The 23289-nt window shown below is 38.3% G+C and overlaps 1 protein-coding gene across 2 annotated transcripts; it reads left to right on the forward strand.

The window, feature by feature from the left end:
* The first annotated feature begins 2518 nt into the window (after positions 1 to 2518).
* Positions 2519 to 22092, forward strand: LOC139718739 (steroid 17-alpha-hydroxylase/17,20 lyase-like). 2 transcript variants are annotated; one of them, XM_071630205.1, is made up of 10 exons: positions 2519 to 2622; positions 5252 to 5500; positions 9422 to 9595; positions 11112 to 11205; positions 11943 to 12101; positions 16017 to 16228; positions 16969 to 17091; positions 18183 to 18422; positions 19284 to 19382; positions 20754 to 22092. In XM_071630205.1, exons 2-10 carry the CDS (start codon positions 5329 to 5331, stop codon positions 21008 to 21010), a joined length of 1530 nt encoding a protein of 509 aa, XP_071486306.1. In that variant the 5' UTR covers positions 2519 to 2622; positions 5252 to 5328; the 3' UTR covers positions 21011 to 22092. The 2 variants fall into 2 exon arrangements, with proteins under 2 accessions (XP_071486306.1, XP_071486307.1); XM_071630206.1 differs by having other exon boundaries at positions 2603 to 2622; positions 5232 to 5500.
* Positions 22093 to 23289: the final 1197 nt, after the last annotated feature.

The following is a 23289-nucleotide window of genomic DNA, read 5'->3' on the forward strand; positions in this document are numbered from 1 at the left end:
ACATATATACATACATTGTTAGTGGCATGTATTCATAAGCATAAGTTAAACATAGTAGAAAAATAACTGTAAATAACTATGATTATAACATACGGGGGTAATGACGGTGTGAGGTCCTCGGCGATGGAGCGAAGCGACCGAGCGGGGGAGATTGTGGGAGGGGGATATCCCCTACCATGGTAGGTACTTATTGTAAAAACAGAGTGTAAAAGTCGCGTTTATAGGGCATGTTAAATCAAAATTCTAGGGAATTAAACATCACTGTGAGGGACTATGATTATAACATGCGGAGTACATTATGTGACAGTGTGAGATCCTCGGCAGGGGAGCGAAGCGAGGCAATTATTGGCAGCAACATCAGGAGAATTGCATAACGATTATATGCGAGCGAGCTTGAAAATTTTGATATTTTACAGTCCCAAAACTGTCGTTTGTAGCTATATTTTTTTCGCTTTGGAAATTAAGGGGGGCGCACCGGGCGCAACTGCTGGCAATTACTGGCATCAACGTCAGGAGAATGGCATAGCGATTAAATGCGAGAGAGCGAAGCGAGCGAGCTTAAAATTTTTGACATTTTATAGTCCAAAAATTGCCGTTTGTAGCTATATTTTTTCGCTTTGGAAATTAAAGGGGCCCTGAAATCCAAATGCATGACTGTTGATTTGCAGTGGCGGATCCAGAGGGGGGCGCAACCGGCGCACGCCCCCCTTTAATTTTCGTTAAAAACAAAAGAAATAAAAAGGAAAAAAAATGAAATGAAACCCGGAAGTGGCACCAGAAATATTAGTCACGCCCCCCCCCCCCCCCCCCCTTTACCGAATTCCTGGATCCGCCCCTGATTTGTGTTGATTTATGATACTCTCAACATCACTTTTGCGGTAAAACATATATATCTAGAAACATTCCACATATTTGTAACAATTTTTTCTTCTATTTTTCTTGAGATTACTTGGGAACGCCCACAAAAAATCCTTCCAAACTAATCAATATTAGTATTCTTGAGATGACTTCATCTGTCAATCATTGCTGAAGTACTGAAATGTTTAACAACAGACATTGGAATGCACCTTCCTCTCGACTCAGCATAACTTGCATGTTTCTGTCATATTACTGTGACTAACAAAAGACATGGCGAGGGAACATGCAAGTTCTGCTGAGTCGAGGGGAACGTGCATTCCAATGTCTTTTGTTAAACATTTCAGTACTTTACCAATGATTGACAGATGAGGTCATCTCAAGAATATCAATATTGATTAGTTTGGAATGATTTTATTTGTGGGCGTTCCCAAGTAATCTGAGGAAAAATAAAAGAAAAAATCTTTCTTTCCCAATACACGTGGAACACACACACTCACACACATGTTCATTCCTACAGCCTCAGTCACAGAAATAAATCATGTAAATGTCTCGTTAAACCGTTTCGTATCAACAACGTTTATGAATTTGTCAGTCATCTATTCATAAATGCAGATATCCTGAGGGAACAGTGTGAATAGATTATTAAAGAATTTGAAGAAAAATGAATCAGCCAAGGACAAAAATGCTGCCCCCCCCCAAAAAAAAAAAAAACAACAACAACAACAACAACCAACAACAACACACACACACATAAACAAAACAAAATAAAAATTGAAGTTCACTGTGCAGCAAACGGGACAAGCCTAATAATGCTGGCATGAAGTCAAATATGCGATTAGCAATTGATCAGAAGATTGTATGAACAGCTTATAGCCGACATGTCAAACATATGCACGACGTATACTGTATTTTGATGGAAGTTCACCAAAGAACAAAATATGGTATGTCTATTCTTATACAATGTATATCTATGCTTGGGCTCGTCCAAAGATAAAGGCCATATTTTTCTGCCATTCAGTTACACATCTAGACGAAAGTGAAAGTAAACGCACAACATGAATGATACACTCCGAGGGATCACAAGCCTAGTCAAAGCAGTCTGCATAATCTAGCTGTCACTCCACGTTCTAACTGCTAATTGTACGGAGGTAGCAAATAATATCATGAAGCAGTGTCATCTAATAAATATACTGTCTATGAATACATGTAGAATGTAACACATTTAATCATCATTTTCTACTTAATAGGTATTGCACTATTTCAATCATGACTAAAAAAAAAAAATCTTTATGATGCACAACATGAAATCGTAATGGAGACTATATGGGAAAAGTTTGATGTGTTTTGAATTGTACGACCAGTTTCTTTTTCCCGTATAAATGCATGCAATCATACGTGCATGTATGTATGTATGTGTGTATGTAATTATAGATGAATATCTGTGTGTATGTGTGAACGTAAGTGTGTAGGCCTATGCAAATATATACGTATGCATATATAATGTTCATATTGAAAAGAGCAATGACGTAGAGTCATGAGACCTCGAATGCCTCATGACAACTTGTTTAGTTTGTCTGAGACTTTGATCAATCCATTCTTCACCATCCGTCTGTGTCAACTTCAATTCAGCCGTACGTGCTGCAAATGATACTTGTCCAATGTTGCAATAACCATGGATAAGGCACATCCTATACTTCTATAAAGTGCGGCTCTGTCACGAAGCCTAAGCTAGTCAGCTCTTCGACAGGGCGTAGGCAAACACGGGTGAGTACGCCTTTGATTCGCTCCTAGTAATGTAATCGTTTCCTTTTAAATTCAGATATACATGCTACATCCCAACAACCTTGCAACAACTCTTTTCCTACCTCGTTAGGTAAATTTCTCTTGCCTATTTATAATTGTGTATATATACTGCACAAGTGACGTTTGCTCGCTCAGGCAAGTCTCTGGTAAGTATTTGGGGGTTACCAACCATGGATATAGTTGTCACATCAGCAACGCCATCGCGTATTACTCATTTAAAAACAGAAGTATAAGGTTGGCGTGGATTACTAGATAGATAGCTAGATCTCATAATGATAGAAATCATTCTCGTATAGGACAATCACCTCCTAAACGCATTTTTAGTAATGGTATCCAAATTGATGACTTTCCAAAGATCGCAGAAGAATTCAATAACTAGATTGTTAAGATAGGAAAACGTTTCACAGACACCGTTCCTGATTTAGATATTAGATTTTGATTTTTCTTTTAACAGATTCAGACAAACCCCTATCATTATTCTTTATTCCTGTAACAGAAGTTAAACTTAAAAATATTCTACATTTGAAATCTGAGAAAAGCTGTGTGTATGATAGTATTACAACTTTCTATCGAAAATCATCAATAGAAATGATCCTCTGTAACACATTATCTTGATTGCATGACACTGTTCCCGAAAATTCAAAATGATATGTTACAAATTGTCTGTTTTCTACAGGATATACATTTTCAGAATACATCGAAAATTTTTGTTAATGGAAAAATAAGGTTTATAACACCATAATTTAAAAATCATTGTGCTATGCTTTTGAAGGAACCAGGACATCAAATATTATGCAAGGATGTGATAAGGCCATAGTATAGTACAGCAATGTAGTAGGCAAAATGTAGTTTCGATACTGAAGACAACGTTTTACCTTGGTTAGGGGTAAAATGGAATTGTTCATAGTACTCACTGAAACTGATTATTTGAGTAAAAGTTTTATTGTCATATGTTAATACTAGTGCTTTGTAATGTGTAAATTAATGAACCATTCGGTTAGCTTTCCTGTACGTTGCATTCATGTTTTAGCTGGACAAACATTTGGTCCACTATTGATTATTGCACCGGGTTAACCGTATGTGAGTTACAGATTCATACTACCGAAAAATAGTAAGTTACTGGCGATCAGAGTAGTATTTGTTACATAAGAATGAATAATTTATTTTTATCTTACTCAACCCTGTTAAAAGAGATACCTTCTTGCCTTTTCGAAACATTTTGCTGAGGAAAAAGGGAAAATGAGTGAACTCACGGTCAAGGCCACCGAAGCGGGGGGGGGGGGGCAGATAGATAGATAGATAGAAAAAAATAGATAGATAAATAGATATATGTATATTTGAGGAAGCAACAAAACGAGGGTTTTTTTGCCCTCCCCTCTCCATGTGCTCCATGTAACATGATTATGATTAAGGCAATTCTCTTGTCTAAAACTTGTCAATTTCATTATGCATAATTTTCGCCCCTAGCGGGCCATTTACTCTTAAAAGTAAATTCAGTGCATAATGGTAGCCTCGCGTCCTTCGACGAATGTGCCCCTAAAACATTCCATTAGTAAATCCTTTCATTTTGTCTTTTATTCTAAGCTTTCTAACAATATAAGAATAATTTTTCATTACTCTAACAATGCGATCACATTTAAACTTTTAATGAATACATTTGGGACTTAAAACCGAATGTCAAAGTGAAAGTGGCTCACCAATGTATGCTGGCACTGACCTAAACTATGCACGCAATGCACCCAGAGGCTCATCCCCATATAATCTCAAAGGTAATGGCTAATCCCGAGATGGTAAACAAGTAACACTTTAGTGACTTTACCATGAACATTTCCAACAGTTTTGGCTCATCGATAATGGATCATCGGTAGAAGCAGCTATCAGTGTACGTACTTCAGAAACGACAAGTTACGATGATTCTGAGCTCTCGCTCGCGTCGTTCACGCATATAAATGTGTACAAATAAATGTTTCTGAAAGGATATTGCACAACAAATGTGACTTCTGCTATTTTGAGCCAATAATAGCGTAATCCAAAATTAAGTTGATCAGACGTGTAAGGCTAGATACCGAAGCGCTCGCCCAATCTGCCCGTACTTACATGTAGTAAAATGAATAATTTTCATAATTTATAGTCCTTCACAGTGTTTTTTTTACTATGTTTAATTCCCTACAAATTTGTTTTTAAATGTCACGTCGCTTCCTCGCTGAGGCCCGTAAGTTTTAATTACATTCATTCGCAGTGATTTTTTACTATGCTTAATTCCCTTTGATTTTTTTTTTAGTGCTCTATAAACGTGACATTCATACTCTGCTGTTACGAAAATTCCCTACCGTGGGAGAGGGGTATTCCACCCTCCCACACCCTCACCCTGCTCGGTCGCTTTGCTCTATCGCCGAGGATCTCACACCTTCGCATAAAATAATGTGCTCCCGTCGAGATTTTGCTCTTGCTCGGATCACGTTGATAGGTATATCCTTATAATCTCCTTTGGAATTTCAAGTGGTATTAATGACTATGTCTCAAGTTAAGGAAAATTATACAATGTTCCCTGTTTTGAATATTCAAAATAGCGTTGATTAATTTCGAGCAGCTGCACGCAGGACTGGTGTACCACACTACACACCGAAGAAATCGGATCAGTCAGCTACGTTAGCTGCAGTCACCACCATGATCGACTTCCTTGGAACCCTAACGGAGTCCAGTCTAGGACAAGTCAATGGGTTGACCATCACAGCTACTCTTGGAGTCCTTCTTGTTTCCATGGCAATATGGAGCGTCAGCCGACCAAGCAAGTTCCCGCCCGGGCCGAGGGGTCTTCCCATTGTGGGTAGCATCTACGGTGAGTTAGGTAGAACAGAACAATTGGTGTTGTTTTAGGCTTTGTTTCGGTTTTTTTTTTTGTTGTATTTATTACCATCTTTTTTCAATCTTTTTTGATAGGAAGAGTTTTTCCCTTTTTTGACAGTCCTTTAAGGGATTTTTGTAATTCTCCATGCTCGGCAAGCTGCTTGCCTGTAGTTATTCAATCCTTTCCAACTGTACATTACACAATAAATACCTCACAGCATTATGTTTGATGAAAGTCTTATACATTTTGTATTAAACAATGTTCTCCTTCTTCCCTCGATAGGACCTGTATGTACAGTGTATGATAACGGTCCGGACAACGTTGCATGATTGTCGTTATATTCTAAGAGCGTTCGGTCAAAATAGGCGTAAACCCGGACATTTCTGGTAACAAGCTGATTTTTTTTTTTTCGGGTAGGTTCAGAAATATGTCTAGAATAACATATTAAAAGTACTCATAAATCCTCCTTGAGAGTTTTCCGCAATCCGAGACGGCGTCCAAAATGGCCGCCATTTTCTGAAATTCTAAAAACTTTTCAACCAGGGAACCCATATACAAAATTTAAATGTCTAGATATATGTTTTGAAGCATGAAGAACTAAAAAAAAAAAAATACATATTAAAGGATGTTGACTCACACAAGTACCGTAATCCCAGATGGCGTCCACACTGGCTGCTATTTCTTGAAATTCTTATAACCTTTCAACCAGGCAACCCAAAACAAAATTTTAATGTCTGAATATTTGTTTTGAAACATGAAGAACCCAATAGAATACATATTAAGAGATGTTGGCGTACACAAGTACCATAGTCCAAAATTGCGTCCAAAATGGCCGTCATTTCCTGATATTCTTACAACCTTTCACCCAGGGAACCAAATACAAAATTTTAATGTCTAAATATACGTTTATAAGATGAAGAACTCAATAAAATACGTATTAAAGGATGTTGACTCACACAAGTATACCGTTGTCCGAGATGGCGTCTACACTGGCTGCCATTTCCTGAAATTCTTATAACCTTTCAACCAGGCAACCGAATACAATATTTAAGTGTCTATTAGAATATATGGTTTGAAACATGAAGAACTCAATAGAGTACATATTAAGAGAAGTTGGCGCACACAAGTACTATAATCCAAAATTGCGTCCACACTTGCTGCCATTTCCTGAAATTCTTATAACCTTTCAACCAGGCAATCCAATAAAATATTTGCGTGTCTATTAAAATATATTATGGTTTGAAACATGAAGAACTCAATAAAATACATTGACGCACGCAAGTACCGTTATCCAAGATGGTGTCCAAAATGGCCGCCATTTCCTGAATTTCTCATAACTTTTCAACCAGGTAACCCAAATACAAAACTTAAATGTCTGAATATGTGTTTTGAAGCATGTAGAACACAATAAAAGAGATGTTTAAGCACGCAAGTACTTACAAACATAAAACCGCTCGAGCTCTTCCTAAAATGTACAATGGCGTGCAAAATAGCCGGCAATAACCATTTAATCTCGCATTATGGTTATGTAAATACATATCAGTTTATGATTATCATGTGATTTTTCATCCGGAAAGTATTCCGAAAAAAAAATAAAAGTATACAAATTAAATCATTTGAATGTTAAAAATCAAGGAGATGTCCTTGTAACGAAACATTTAACCATCAACTCTGTTGCTAAATGGACAGCCTATTACAAGGCGATATATTTTACCACATTCACTATTTTCGTCAACTCAAGCACATGAGATGAACATTTAGTGGTAGCCCCTTTTTTTACCAACGCATTTGATGTCTACCAGAAGATGAGTTCCATTTGAAACTGTCAATAATCACTAAGGAAGTAAAGACAATTCTTTTTGGTATCTGTACCAAATACATGTTCAAAATAAGTGTCTACATGTATATGTGCTACAAATTAATGTGTAATCTATTGCATGACAGTACATTTCTGTGGTGCAGTTTATTGCTCCACCTAAAAACACAGTGATTAAATTATTTTATTCATTTCATGTAGATTACATAAATAATAGATAGAAATCGGAGAATAGGACACTAATAGTTATTGTTACCTGGAGGAGGGATACTCCCCTCCCACACAAGGGAGTTTTGTTGTTGTTGGTGTTGTTGTTGTTGTTTTGTTTTGTTTTGTTTTTTAGACTTGAGGATGAAACATTGTATAGTGCACACGTTTGGTAACATCTTGAATTGTTTCCATCAAAGAGTAAGAAAAATATAAAGTAGTATTCAAGGAAACGGCCAACGGGAGAGTGTGGAAGAGGCATTTTCAGACTTGATATTCAGACATCTGATCCACCCTATTGGCTGATTGGTGAAATATTAGACATTTGTTTCCCTCAAAAAAGGAACACAAAGATAATTGGTGGAAGTGTGGGGTGGTGGGGTTGACCCCTTCACCACGAGGGAGATTTTGGTATTTTAAGAATTGGAATTCAGAGATGTGGTGCACCTTTTTGGTGATAAATTCGATATATTCTTATATTTAAAAAAAAAAGTTAGGAAAATATGTATTCAGGATAGTGTCGGCAAGGGGAGAGTGTGGGAGGAGAGTACTCTTTCACATAGGTCGGAGATTTTGGCTTTTTCCAACTTGAAATTCAGAAATTGAGCGCACTCTTTTGGTTAAATATTTGATGTTTGTTTTTATCATAAAAGTGAGAAAATATGTATTTATGGAAATATGCCGGGGAGGTGTAGGAGTTGATGCACACTCCCACAAGAGGGAATTTTCGTCCTTTTTTTCAGACCTGAAATTCTCGGGTTTGAAGGTGCCCACTGTTGATGAAATACTAGATTTTTGTGTCTATCAAAAGTGTAAGTAGAATAAAGACTAGCATATCCAAGGCAATGAGCTGGTGGAAGAATGATGTGGAAGGGAAAATCCCTTTACACTGGAGGGAGTGCTTGCATTTTTATGATCGTCATTATACGGCCTGGTGCACCCTTGACGTGTTCTGTTGAGAAAATTGTCCATCCTCAAAGTGTAGATAATAGTCTCAGAATCCCAAACCCCTCCAACACGAGGGAGCTCTTACACTTGAAATGAAAATAACTATATTATTTACACTTATACTTGATGCAATATTGGGGAATTGTTAATTAAAGGGGTACTTAGTTTATATCGGGGAACTGAGAGTGGAAGGGTCAGGAAGGGCGTATCACCCTGCAATACGAGGAAACTTTTACATTTTGTAAGTGAAAGATCTAGTGCATACTTTTTAATGACAAATTCAGAAATTTATCAATCTCAAAAGACATTAGTGTTCAAAGTCTTATTGAAAGGGGCCGAGCGAGGAACGTTTTGCATTTTTATGATTGTAATTCAACGATAAAGTGCATATACTTCAGGTTTAATTTGGACAACAATGATTGTACAGGCCGCCACCCCCCCCCCCCTTCCCCAAGAGCGGGGGAGGGGGTGGAGTGGGGATGCATCCAACCCAACCCATACCCTGGTTGTGCATATTTAAGGTAAAGATTCCGCTGGACCTTCTGAGTTTCTGAATCTCTAACATTATATTGAATTAAAAACAGCAATGTGTTGATAGAAATGTGGGAATAAGTCGCGCGGTTTTATTGGGACTAACGCGCTTCATGATCTCCGAATAAGTATTTCGTTGGGTTCCTTATGTCTCATAATATAAATTCAGACATTTCATGTGCGTATCGGGGTTACTTATTTGCAGGGTTATGAGAAAAACGGGAAATGGCCGCCATTTTGGGCACAAGGAGGGTTAAACCATTTCCGACCGTAGAATCAGTTACTGGCGCCATCAACAGCAAATCAAATTGAATGTGGATTTTTATGTTGCAATATTTTTTAATCTTATGCATTTCACTTACAACAGCCAGTTTGGTTTCTGCATCTCCATATCTTATATCATATTCAAGACATGACTGACAGCCCAGAGGTAGTGTTCGGTAAATGGGCCAAGAAGTACGGTGACATCTTTGGTCTCAAGATTGGACAGCGATGGATGGTGGTCTTAAATCGCAAAGACCTCATAAAGGAGGCTGTGATAAAGCAGGGTGTGGAGTTCGCCGGACGCCCTGATCTCTACTCAAGTAAGAAAAAGTAATCATTACTTTTATCAAGAGGTGTATTGGAGGTGATGACATGTGTCTCTGTCATGCTGCAAAATGTCGCTATATTGCCTAACCCACGTCAACCCTAAGATGTTATGCTACTGATGCAAAGCACCTGTACCTGTCTCTTCTGTTAGTAAAAGTAAAGAATAAGAATCTCATAAGAGGAAAACTCTTGTTTGTTTGTTTTTTCAAAAAACAACGAAGGATATCTCTCAGGAGGAACACTAGCTTTTAATGGGGGAAAAAAGTTTTCTAGTGAGGAGAAAAACTCTCGCTTGTTGGAAAGAACTCTTTATTGTGAAAAAACCTCTCCTTAGTTGTGCACACACTCTCTTACAAGTGTTAAAAATTCTCTCTCATGAGAAGAAATTGCCTTACCGGCGAAACAATCTCTTTTGGGGGAAATCCTCTCTTCGAAGAAAAACTTTTTCTCGTTAAAATCTGCCCTCTTGCGTTAAAAGCATGTTTCGAAGCTTCCAAACTTGACTCCATTTCTTATTTGTTTGGATTTGTTGTTGTTTCTGCCTCCGCCAAGAAGTGTCGCCGGAGGCATTATGTTTCCCGGGTTTGGGCAATGGGGTCAGAGGTCAGAGGTTAAGTGAAAAATATAAAATGTTAATTTTTTACTCCATATATTTGAAATGGTTCAAGCTGTCCTCATGAAACTTACTATAATACATACACTGCCTGAAATGTATTCTCTTTGGAATTTTTCTGTCAAAAGGTCAAGGGTCAAAGGTCACCTTTAAATGCTAAAACTGTACTATTCAATGCTGAAATTACATATATACACTATTTTCTCCATACACTAAAAATGAATGAATGCATATTCAATTCTTGCCGTATAACAAAACTTGGTACATGTATATATGTATACGTTGCCACACAATTATTATGTAGGAAAAGTTTGGGCCATTGGGTGAAAGGTTAAGTAAAATGCTAAAATTTCTCCCACTATCTGTATTTAAAAAGTGGCCTTAAGTGTTGTGAAAATTGGTGTATGCTTACTAGAATACGATTATTTGCTAATCAGGTCATAATGTTGTCTCACATTGTCAATAAACTATACTGTAAACCTACTGGGAAAATGCGATATGGCAGAGACATACCAGGCGCCGTATATAGTGATATTTCTAGTTTTTTAATCTTTTTTGATATGTTATTATAGTAATGTTTTTGAAGGTGGGAAAACATTTGCTTTATCGGAAATTGGAATAACGTTCCCATTCATTTAATAGTTATTTAGAAAAACAGGAGTAGTAGATGATTATCAGTACAAGAATCGAAGGTAATGAGTCTATTTCAGTTGTGGAGATAATCACGACGTGTTGTGCAGAATAGAAATGCAGTCATGTACCGGGTATCATGTATACGGTACTTGAGTCGGTACTTGTAGCACGTGTGGGGATGTTCAAAGAGGAGGAGCTAAAGTTTCATTTCCTTAACTCCAGATGAAACCATGTTATCATCGCTTTTTGATATATTGTCGCAGTGGAGCTGTTCACGGATGGGTTTAAGGACATTGCCTTCAGCACGTACTCTGACACGTGGAAGCTTCATCGGAAACTAGGACACACGGCACTCAGGTACAACAATGGGACGATTTACTTTATACTCCTAAGGTAGTCTTATTTCAAGGCGCACGAGAAAACTGTGTCAGAATTTAGATCATGCTTGAAAAGAGTCAATATCTAAAAGATTCACCATGTGCACTATCAAAACACGGATGTTATGAAAATCAGTTTGTCCCGTAAAAGCAGTCGATTAGAGGAAATATCGGCAGAAGTTTACAAGGTATCACGGCAAGTATGCTGTGTAAGTCGCCATTTGATTATGTAATGATTCATCTAATATTCCACGACAACATGCCTTGATGTCTCGGGGTCATCCAACAAGTTAGACATTGAAAAAAAGCCATGAGTCATACACCCACGAGTCATACGGGCCGCGAGCAAGACACTATTCAAATAAGCCCAACGATCTCGATAAGCAATGTGATGTAATGTCGAGTTCATGGGCCCTTTTTGCCCAGTCTGGAGCTCGTGGGCCTTATTAATCTAGTGTCTGAGCTCGTGGACTTTTTTGACTGGTGAGCTTGTTTGGTTGGTATCTTACTTTTAGGTCTATTTTGCCAGACGTCGAGCTCTTGGGGGTGTTCATTTCGTGGGCTGTATGGACTCGTGATGGTCGAGCTCGTGACGTGCTCCCGTATGACTCGTGGCTATAGAGTTCCCGATGTCTCACGCCAGATGATCCTAGTCTAGCTTGCATAAAAAATATAATCTTATATCATTTGTTAAGGATTTTCATTTCTATTATCAAGGCACTTTGCGACCGGAAAGCCCCTGCAAAAGCTGGTCTCCAGCGTGTACCCGAAGGTGGAGAAGGAGCTAGCCGAGAATGGCGGGAAACCGATCGATCCGCGACTCCTCCTCACCCTGATCATGTACAATGTCCTCTCACAGATGTGCTTTGGAAAGAGGTATTACATATACGACATGAGCACGGGTGATCTTAGCAAGGAGGTCTCTCCGTGGTCTTTGTAACACATACAAAATAAGCACTTACACACACGTGATGTGTATCGGTTTGTAAATGTTATGTGATGTTTATATTAGTGATATATTGTAACTGATTGGCAAAATGCTCTTCATCGACAAAAAAAAAAGATATAATCTTTCCACGGATTTCTTCAAAATGTACTCATGTGGTAGCTGACAATTTAAGCCCTTTTTATTGCATGTGCGGATCACGTCTTTGAAAATGGTTGAAATTGAAACTCAGCCTTGAAGCAATACGTATCTTATATGGGCATAACATGAAACTTATCGTCCGCAAGATATCATGTTTGAATCCCTGTATTTTGATGAATATCTCAAATGATTGCGCGGCCATCCAGTCCTCTCAATTACTGATTGAAAGAATCATCTAATTTTTTTTCAGTCTTGACAAATTTCGGATCTAGTTCGAACTAAATTTCCATTGAAATCTGATTAAAATGTGTATAACTAAAATAAGAAGACAGAGGGAGATAATGAAAGAAGAAGGGAGGAAGGAAAGTGAAGAATGAAGGAGGAGGTTAAATTTGTGCTTAAAGGGGAAGGCTAGTAACTGATCAGTGAGAATCAGTGGAAATGCTGGGAGATGATTGTTCCAATCCTTATGGGATTCATTCTAGAGTTCATTGTATATCTATTGTTGTGTGAAGATGATTTGCTTCAGAACGGTCTCATATTCAAGTAATGTGCAGATTAATGCTCCGTCACTGACCAGGGACGCTAACCTGGAAGCATTAAACTGCACATTACTTGAATATGAGACCATTCTGAAGCAAATCATTTTCACACAACAATAGATATACAATGAACTATTGAATGAATCCCATAAGGATTGGAACAATCATCTCCCAGCATTTCCACTGATTCTCACTGATCAGTTACTAGCCTTCCCCTTTAATATTGAAAGCTGGGGAGAGACACTAGTAAAAACAAAAAGCGATGTAACAAATGATTCTTCTTCATCATTTCCTTTCATCTTTTTACATCTGGATATTTCTGGATACATAATCTATTCTGAGAGAAAAAGATAAAGAAAATCTAAATACTTTGTCAATACCCAGAAAGCAGTCCTCCGTTGGGCCTACGTTGACAAAGGTCGAAACGGTCGCAGTCGTTAAGCTAACGTTGGCCAACGTTGGGCCACTGTCTTTATGGTCGTCTGTGATGCACGGTTGATATTGGTTGTATCGTATGAGTAGAGGTGCAAAATTAATAAATGCACATATATTTATTGTTTCAATTCCAAGAACGACTTCACGTAGCTAGTTTTCAGTTCTGTAATCCAGAGATGACGACTTACTCCGAACAATAACGTCGGTTGTGTGTATGCGCCGATCGACAGTTGCATTTATTTAATGTTGTAACTTTATTGAATGGATGAATCAGAACTTCCATCTATTGGCTACGTATGTTGGGTCAACGTTGGCAATGATCGGCAAAGGCGAAGTTTGGAAACTAACGTTGGCACAAAGTTCGGCCATTGTCTCACTTTTGTCTCTGATGCACAGTGGATATTAGTCGGTTAGCCAACGTTGGGCCAACGTTGGCAATTACCGGCATGGTCGCAGTAACGTTGGCTTAACACTGGACCACTGTCTCACTTTTGCCACTGATGCACGGTGGAAATAGGTTGAGTATCCTACGTTTGGCAAACGTTTGTGATGATCGTCAATGCCGTAGTTGGTAATCTGACGTTAGCGCAACGTTGGGCCGTTGCCTTTCTATTGTCAATAATGAATCACGGTGGATAGACGTTGGTTATCTTATATTGGGCCAACGTTGGCAGTGATCGGTAATTTCGAGGTCGGTGAACGTTGATACATTGTTGGGCCGTTGTCTTACTTTTGTCATTGATGCACGGTGATCGTTAGTAGCCAACGTGAGCGAAGGTCTGCGAGATCAAAGTCCTTGAACTAACATTGGCACAACTTTGGGTCAACGTCTTACTTTTGTCACTGAGGTACGATGGACGCTGGTTGGGTTTCCTACCTTGGGCCAGCGGTCATGGCGGTAGCAATGGTCGGCCAGATCATAGTTTGTGACCAGATTGTATATCATTTAAGGAAAGATTGCAAAAATATTCAGGGGATGGGGTTTCGGACTTATTTTTTCTTAATGATATTACTTTGATATGACGAGAAACATCTTATGAAATATGAATTTGTTTGAACTTGATTAGATAATTTAAAGGGGAATTTAATATCTATTGGATTAAAACTGGTTTTTAAATGGCTGACATATCTGAAACAAAGCGATCCTGATGCAAGGTGGAACTCAACTTTGTACTTCTCTTAGAATGATTTGCTCATTAATTTTTGATATAGTGCCTTCTAGGTATCTTGCAATAAGTTGAAAGCTGAATCCTCACCTCAACTAGTACTCTACCATTCCCTCAAACCAATAGTAATTTGCTTACGTTTGAATGACTGAGACATAAGCCAGTTACAACTGTTGCTAGAATGTTGCTAAATGCTAGCTCATTGGCAAAGAGTATAGTTATTTTTTTTTTTAGCACACGTTTGGGTGATTATAGCATGTGTCATGTATAACAGTGTTCATATTGTCAAAATGTTAAGCAATATGACAGAGAGTTGAAGTCAGTGTCGGTTCAATGGCTCAATATTGGCATGAACTTGAATGTGGTTGGTGTAGCATTGCTATGATGCTTTAGTACGTTCTGTATAAAGTTGGCCTATAGTTCGATGAAGTCATTACAAGGTGGAAAGGTGGTTATTACGCGTGCATTGGTCCAATGTTGGGATAACGTCAATATTCATCCTGAACATTAAAAGGGAGAATCTGCCGTTTTAAAACTATAGTGAAAATATGTCAAACATCTTTAATTCAAAAAGTATTGACACCGAGATTAAACTTTAAACTGCTTTAGGAAGAGCTTACAGTTATTCACAATTTCAACTTGTATGTGTAATGAAGAGGTGGGAGATATTTCAATTCTCCACGTCATTACCACGTGGAAAATGGTTTGTATAACGTTGAGCAAACGTTAGGATAACGTCATAGAATGTTCTACGATTTACAGTAGTTAAAAGAAGTTTAATCAAGTAGTCGTGCTAGGACAAGACTATAAGCTGTTTTAGAAATTGCAATTACATTATTGCTTTGTTTTTCACAATTTCCAATTGTGTTACGAAGAGGTGTTTTCATTTTCATGAAGTGTAATAAAGGCTAATATGATTAGTAAATATGTTTCAAAGCACTGCCACTATGAAAGTGACACTTTATAAAACTAGGGTTATACACTTATCTGTTAGAAAAAAAAATGTCATAGTTAAGAAGAATAGAATGTACAGAATTGACCAGATAGCAATACTACGCTGTCTCAACTTCAAAGACAAGACGTTGGCCCATTTTTTTTTTCTGGCCAATCCACTGTTAGCCCGCCGGCCAGAGTGACGTTGGACAATTGTCATGTTTATGACGGTTGGTAAACATTGTAACAACGTCGGTCTGACGCCAAGCTTTCACTGTTAGGCCATTGTTGGCCCGTCGGCCAAAGTAATATTGCACCACCGTCAAGTCTCTGATGTAGGGCGCATGTACAAGCGTGATGTCGGACCAATACTGGGCCGACGGTGCATTCAAATTGGAAAATAATGGTCCAACGTCAAACTTCACGTGGGCCAATGTTGGCCAGACGGCTGAAATGACATTGGACCAACGTGTTGGTCCAACGGTATTGGGCCAATGCACAATTGCTATATTATGCGTAATATATACCTACCCAAATCTCAATATTGAAATGATCCTCCGAAATGCTTTCTTTGCGCCCTATTTATCTCGATTCACTTTCAAATATATCGCGATCTTTGTCAATCCAGCTACGCCCTTCACGACCCCAACGTTGAGGAATGGATGCAGGTGAATGACGAGCTCAACGCCAATTTCGGTCTTGGTCTTGCAGCCGACTATTTCTACTGGGCCAAGTACGTCCCTACAAGCGGGCCACGTTTGATGAAGGATCTCACAAAAGACTTCGAGAAATTCATCAAATCCGAACTGGCGCAACATAAACGGCAAGCCTACGACCCTGGTAAACTTTGTTGCAATTTTGAGTGAAATATTGTAGCAACTCAATTTGAATTACGGTTATTTTTGTCTACGTGACCACTAAGGAAACACTGAATGCTTGTAAGCGAAGGACTGGGAAGTGACGATACAGTCCCTTGCCTAGGGAAGCAAACCACTGCTGTTTGTATACATGATAGTAGAAACACACGCACATCACTTGTACACGTACAAGTGATTACATGTATTGTGAATGTTTTAAAGTTGTAAATATAAAATCAAGGAGATATACTACTTCCTTGGTTACTATTATTACTAAGATTACCAACAGTGACCAAGGTGATCCTACTTCAAAAAACAGCTTCAGTCAGGTTTCTTTCTCGGCTCCTCTGGCTGGCCGACAATCACTAAGTTCTGGTGGAAAGAATAGTGTGAAACTGTTGGTGAGGTACTTAAATTGTATGCAGTTGACTAGATTTTGATCTCATCTTATCGGTAGGCAATAATTTTATCGAATGAAGTAGATTCATCTTTCCAAGGAACATTCAAATAAACGAGGATAAGAAAGTTTCAATATTTTATCTACTCATTATTTTAGTTCTTGAATTTCTCAATCATGACACTTGTCTGTAGCACAGATATACTGCTTTTTCTTAAGATCAAGATCAAAATATGAAATATCATGGTCGCAGGGTCCGATACAACACGCTAGCAAACTGGCATGATGAATAAGGTAAGATTTATTCCTTCACTATCTTTTTTTAGACAACATCAGTGATTTCTACAGCATGTTGCTCAAGGCCCAAGAAGACGCAAAGCGAGCAGGGGAGGACGTGGATAAATTGACCGATGTCCATATCCTGCAGACACTCCTGGACATATTTTCCGGTAAAGACACAAACCGAAATTCTATAGTGTTGTTTATGTAAAACCCGGTATTAAGATGTTCGATCTTAAGACAGTTCGCAGTATTTCTAATTATTTCTTAATCAGTTTACATACGTTATGTTGTTAACAGTTCTTCACGTTCCCAGTCATTGCACATTCTCAATCGAGCGTACGAATACCGTCGAACAGTTTTAGACAGGGGCGTCACCAGATTTTTTCAAGGGGGTGCGTTTATATTTCTGGTTCCACTTCTGCGTTTCATCAGCTAACAAGCAAAAAAAAAACACCAAAAAGAGCCTTCAGCGCAACTTTCTGATTCCACTTCTACTTTCTTCAGCTGATAAGCAAAAAAAAAAAAGGGGGGGTGCGTTCACACCCACGCACCCACCCCCTGGTGACACCCATATTAGATAGCCCACGATGACGTCAAAAACCATGTGCATCACTTTCACTTTTTATGTTTTCTATCAAACCTATGGGGTGTTTTCCGTTCTTGGCTTGTATGAATGGCAGCTTACATCCAAGCTGTCTTATAAAACAATTGAAATTTTGTCTCAGTTCGTGTAGGCTATAAATGAGCAAGATTTCGCATTCAGTGAATAGAAGTAAGCTGAATTAAACGTTTCATCTTGTGCCTCTTACGAAATCTCGTAATGATCAGCGAATGCACGCAATGTAAACTTCTGTTAAGTTCGGTTCGGAACGCTGCTAATCTTTCATTTTCTATTATCTCATGTCAAATTTGCCCTCCTTTGAAAATATTATGCATTTAACTTCATTCTCAATACAATCGTGTGAATAAAGGTAGTGTTGTCCACTTTCCTTTTATTGTTCACAAAGGAACTATGCAATCAGTTCTTTCGAGCATAATGGTTTTTTACTTGTTGGTGCGCCTAAACCCATGCGTGATGAAGGGATATCATGAAAATCTAATGAAAACTGTGTGCTGTTTTATAAATTTATAAACAAGTCTTTGCTTTCCACAATTTTTTTTTCTGAATATCTTGCTTTCGTAATACTGCTTTGGCAGTGAATAAATCTTCTCGTGTTGGTCTCCTTTGTGTGTTTGTTGTTTGTGCGAATGCATCCAGCTGGGACACAGACTACCATTGACACTTTGTACTGGGCTTTTGCCTTGATGTCCGAGAACCCGGGGATTCAGAAGAAGGCCCAGGCAGAGATCGACTCCGTGGTCGGCCGTGATCGAGTGCCAACCATTGAGGACCGTGGGACGCTGCCGTACACGGAGGCCACTTTGTATGAGGTGATGAGGTACAGCACGATCGGTCCTGTCTCCCTGCCGCATGCTGCCATGTGTGATGCCAAAATACGTGAGTATTAATGTCAGGTTCTTCAAATTCATTCGTCCCCTTCTAAAAATTAGCTAAGTAATGACTAAAAGCTGCAGTACCTCCTAAAACACTAGCGAAAGATACAAAAGGAATATATTTTGGGGATGAACTACTTCCAGTGTGGAAGTATGGAATGATTAGCTATACATTTCTGATCAAGTAGTGTACTTCCATTTTATTGTAATTCCAAGTCACCTACACATGCAGAAAACAGGAATCATATACACTTTTTTTTTCCAATCCTAGCACTGTATATCTCTCACTCTCTAGCACTTTCTATACCAAAACGATTTCCTGAAAGGAAAATAGTGAATGCAGTACATGCCAAAGTGAAATTATTTTGTTGTTGTTACTGAATCGTTTGCTTTTACCATTCAATTCTTACATAGAAAAGCCCCAAAGCACAATTTCTAGGGCATTATACAAAATTCCTAATACGCCTAACTGTTTGCACACCATTATACAGTTGGATTGGAGAATTTATAATTAGAAGGCATCAAAACCATTATTCTCTATACAGTAATAATAAATATTTCATATATTCATGTATTCACTGATGAAGCAATAATTGCTTCATACACAACGACATGGCCTCAGGACCTTGACACTGAGAGTCCTTAGTTTCCACCGAGCCACAGCTTTTACTTCTATTGGGCCACAACAACTTTGAGGCTTTGTTCAGCAGACCAGAGTCATTGGTGATAGTCAATATACATGTGGTACTGTTCGATATTACCTGATATGCTAAGACAATATTTCAATTCTGTATTAAACATGGTTACTTTGGTCATTGCTCATAGATACGGTAATAATGATTCACATTCTTTTGATATGATATAGGTGATTACGTCGTCCCCAAAGGAGCTATTGTGATAACCAACATTTATTCGATGCACTTTGACCCCCAAGAGTGGGATGACCCAGACTCCTTCAAACCAGGTAAGGCAATAGGACCTGGTCCTCGGGGTATTTGGGACATTTTTCTACCTGCTATTTTAGTAGTTTAGGGGATACTTTATTGAGACAGGAAAAGAACTGCAATATATATGATTTATGAGGCCCGTAAACTGGGGGTGGGGGGTGGGGGTCGTACTCCTCCCGCTGGCGAGTAGGTTCTGTTTGAATAGAACATTTAATTGATTAGCTTACAAATATCAACTCTCCTCCCCATGGCCGCACGCTGCGGGGTGTTTGTCGTGTGTTTTTGCAACTGAAATACATGAATTGATAACGATAGATATGATAACGATCAAGATAGAAATTTCCCAGTATTCCTCCCTTATGTGTTCAACACATGGTTGAAATTCAAATTTTAGAAATGCAAAGATCAAGTGTGTGGATCCCCTCCCCCCCCCCCCCCCCACACCTTCATACTGTCATCCGCCTCTGTATCTGCACTTAGATAATTCAAATAATTTGATTCGACGATGCTAAAATCACCCATCAATAATATTTGAACATTTATTTTTTTGGGGGGAGGGGGGTTGGTGCATTGAAGGGAGGGGGTTGGTGCTTTTTCAATGCAGTGATTAATAACCAACATATCTCAGATTTTTTTATCGAAAAATTTACAAATATTGCACTCAAATGCGTCTCAGATTGTTGAATCTTTACTTTAACATTCCAAAATTTCAAATACCTTATACAGATTTTTTTTTGCTTTCCTGTTAAAGGGGGCAAAAATACGTTCATAGGGGTACATGCCCTCCACAGAACTTTTCTATTTTTAGAATATAATTCAACGACCCGGTGGGCACGTTTGATGGACACAAATTACAGGCCCTCTAATGCAAACACGGCAAAAGACCGTATGAGAGAGTAGGACTATCTTTTATCAGACAAAGTTGATGTTCTCCATAAAGGCTTAACCTTTTTGGAGACATGCGAAACAAAGACAAATTGTTTAGTCTAGTCCATGTGTTGTTCTGAGGATCGATGTTTCCCGAATGGTGGGAAAAGTGTCGACAAAGTGAGCCGCGGTTTGTTGAGATGACCAGAAGTATGACATGAAATACAGAATATCAACAAAACGTCGTATATTGCACACGATAAAGTGTATAATCAGTAAGTGACGTCACCAGCACAACACCGCAGCACCAGAAGCCAACATTGCTGCTGGACAGAAGGTACGGAATGTCAAAGCCAAAGTATTGTGGATGATGGTGCCTCATAGTATGTCGCTAGGCGCAAGGTATCGGCACTTTCGGGATTTGTGTGAACCTGTTATCTGACTGTGAAACATTTAGACCAAGTTCAATATTAAGGTTCTGGTCAATAGATATTTTTGTGGGTTCTCACACTCCCTAACAGAGCACTTCCTTGACGAGACCGGCACAGTCCGCCAACACCCTCCCAGCTTCATGCCGTTCGGAGCGGGTCGCCGTAGCTGTCTCGGTGAGGCGGTTGCTAAGGCCGACCTCTTCCTCATCTTCTCCTGGTTCCTCCAGAACTACACCTTCTCCAAGATACCGGGCAAGGAGAGTGAGAGCCTTATCAACCTCATCCCTAAGACAGCCGCCGGGCGTCTGCTGACATCATACGAAATCGTGATCAAAGAGAGGAAATAAACAATCGATAGAGTCCCTCGCCTATAACCAAAATAAGGAAATTTAAACCACTTTGGAAATGTAATCGTACGTCATGAACGCGATGCAGCTATGCCTCTTTTCTTTTTATTATCAAAAACTTCAGTTATGATTTAATACCTGCCCACTTATCATCGTTATTGTAACATTTTATGCTTAAGAGTTGACATAATCATTGAATTGGAATCCGCAACCTTACCATGCTGACTTTCTTGACAAGGTAATAGATATGTGAGAAAGAATTCAGATCGTGAGTGAGAGAAGATAGGAATTTGGATAGCTACAGCACTGGGAGGAGACGAAGATAAGAGAAGCAGTTGATGGGTTCACTGTGATGGTAAAAGAAAATTATCTGTGCAAATTCATACTATGGCAATTACAGTATAACTAGGGCCCACTTAATCTTAAGAGCTGAAAACAATATTAAAGTGCTCTAACTGATACAGGCAGGCAAGACATGATCAACATGGCGATGTGTAGGGGAAAAAAAGTTGTGTATTGAGTGTATTGATGTAATTCTTTGTATGTCCGAGAATAATTCATGAATACGTATATCATATGTGTATACGTACATTATGTGTACGTATATCATATGTGTAGCAAGTACTGGAATGATGCCTATTCATTGAATTAGAGGACGAATTTGATCATCGCATTGTATCAAAATATATATATATTGGGGTTTCATTTATAAAATAGTTGCGAAATATGATGTGGAAAGTAGATAGCCTTACATTCAAACGCATGGATGAAAATCATGCAGCAGCAGAAACTTGAATAGCAGGACTTTATTCCTAGCCTATTTTAGGATATTTTTTTCGAACAAAATCAAATCACAATGTTTGTTATTCCAACAGACCAACATTAAATATTTGATATGGTCAAAGATCCAATAAGTGTACAGAATATTATGATGACATTAGATTTAAAACTTTAAAGCAAATAATTCTGTACTACAATTTTACAATAGGATGTTTGTTTGATCTTAAATCACTCCCCACTGAATGTTGTCCTGATTCACTAAAATTAGCAAAAATTAAACTAATTTATTTTGAAAAGAGTTTATCCTATCAAAAATACTGTAAAACACGATATATTCGCGGCATGACATATTTGCGAATTGGAGCCGACGGTCATTTTCGTGGCATGAAATTTTTGCGAATTGCCACTGGCAATCAATGCATAATAGAGTAGGTAAGAACTTTCGCGTGCATTTTAATTTCGCGAATCTTGGCTCTCGCGAAATTCGCGAAATGAAAATGCACGCGAACATTCCTTGTTTTAGAGTATGGTCTGAGTTCTCTTTTTGCATGCATATCAAAACTAACTCAAAACTTGTACGTAAACAGCGATAGAGCAACTTTTTCAATGAATAGAAATATTCACGGAGCTCAACTGGGCTTTAGCACAAGATTTTCATCGATTTTTCAATAAATGGGCTTCTACTGATAATATTACAAACTTTCACTCAAATAAAGATCAAAACATTATGGATTTCAGTAGAACTTTTGATACAGTCGACCGTAATGTTTTACTCGGTAAAATAGTGTTTACGAAATACAGGGCATAACTTGGTAGTAGATCAAAGGTGACATCTCAAATCGGCAGCATTGTTTTCTATTGATGATGTACAATCTCCAGTGTTCCATATTGCTCTCTAATACTTGCGACATACTTACAATGTATTGATTTTGCCGTGATAGATATTGGTATTGAAATATTGTTTGAAAGAATTGCACTGAGAACGAGCTAGATCATGTACTTGTATTACAAAAGTAAGTGGTTATGATGTGCACAAAATCATTATGTTTGAATTATCTCTCACACACGAATCCTCTCTCTAATCATTTGAAAATATACGTATTATATACCCTACAATATATCTATATATCATTTCTAAATATCATTTTGAAGTTTTTCTCCTTTGTATTCTGTAAGCTTTCTTCATACAATAAACCAGCACATTATATCCAACACGTACCTGCAATAATATCCATTTGCCACGAAAATAATTGTAGAATAGTATTGACACACAAAGCCCTTAAACATGTTAAACATTACGGACTTTACAATTAGATAATATTACCAATTCCCTTCAGACTCCTGCTGACTCCCTTTAAAGGAAGTACACATGCACAAAGAAATGTCACAAATGAATCAATAATGAATTAGACGTGGATTTTTTTTCATTTTGCAGGGAATAATTGTAGTTTAATGCTTTTATACATAACATACGCCTATGCAGTCTTCAGCCTTTTATG

The sequence above is a fragment of the Diadema antillarum genome, unplaced genomic scaffold (assembly GCF_040938485.1).
Source record: "Diadema antillarum isolate AM-2024a unplaced genomic scaffold, OU_Dant_1.0 scf00000099, whole genome shotgun sequence".
NCBI classification, from domain to species: domain Eukaryota; kingdom Metazoa; phylum Echinodermata; class Echinoidea; order Diadematoida; family Diadematidae; genus Diadema; species Diadema antillarum.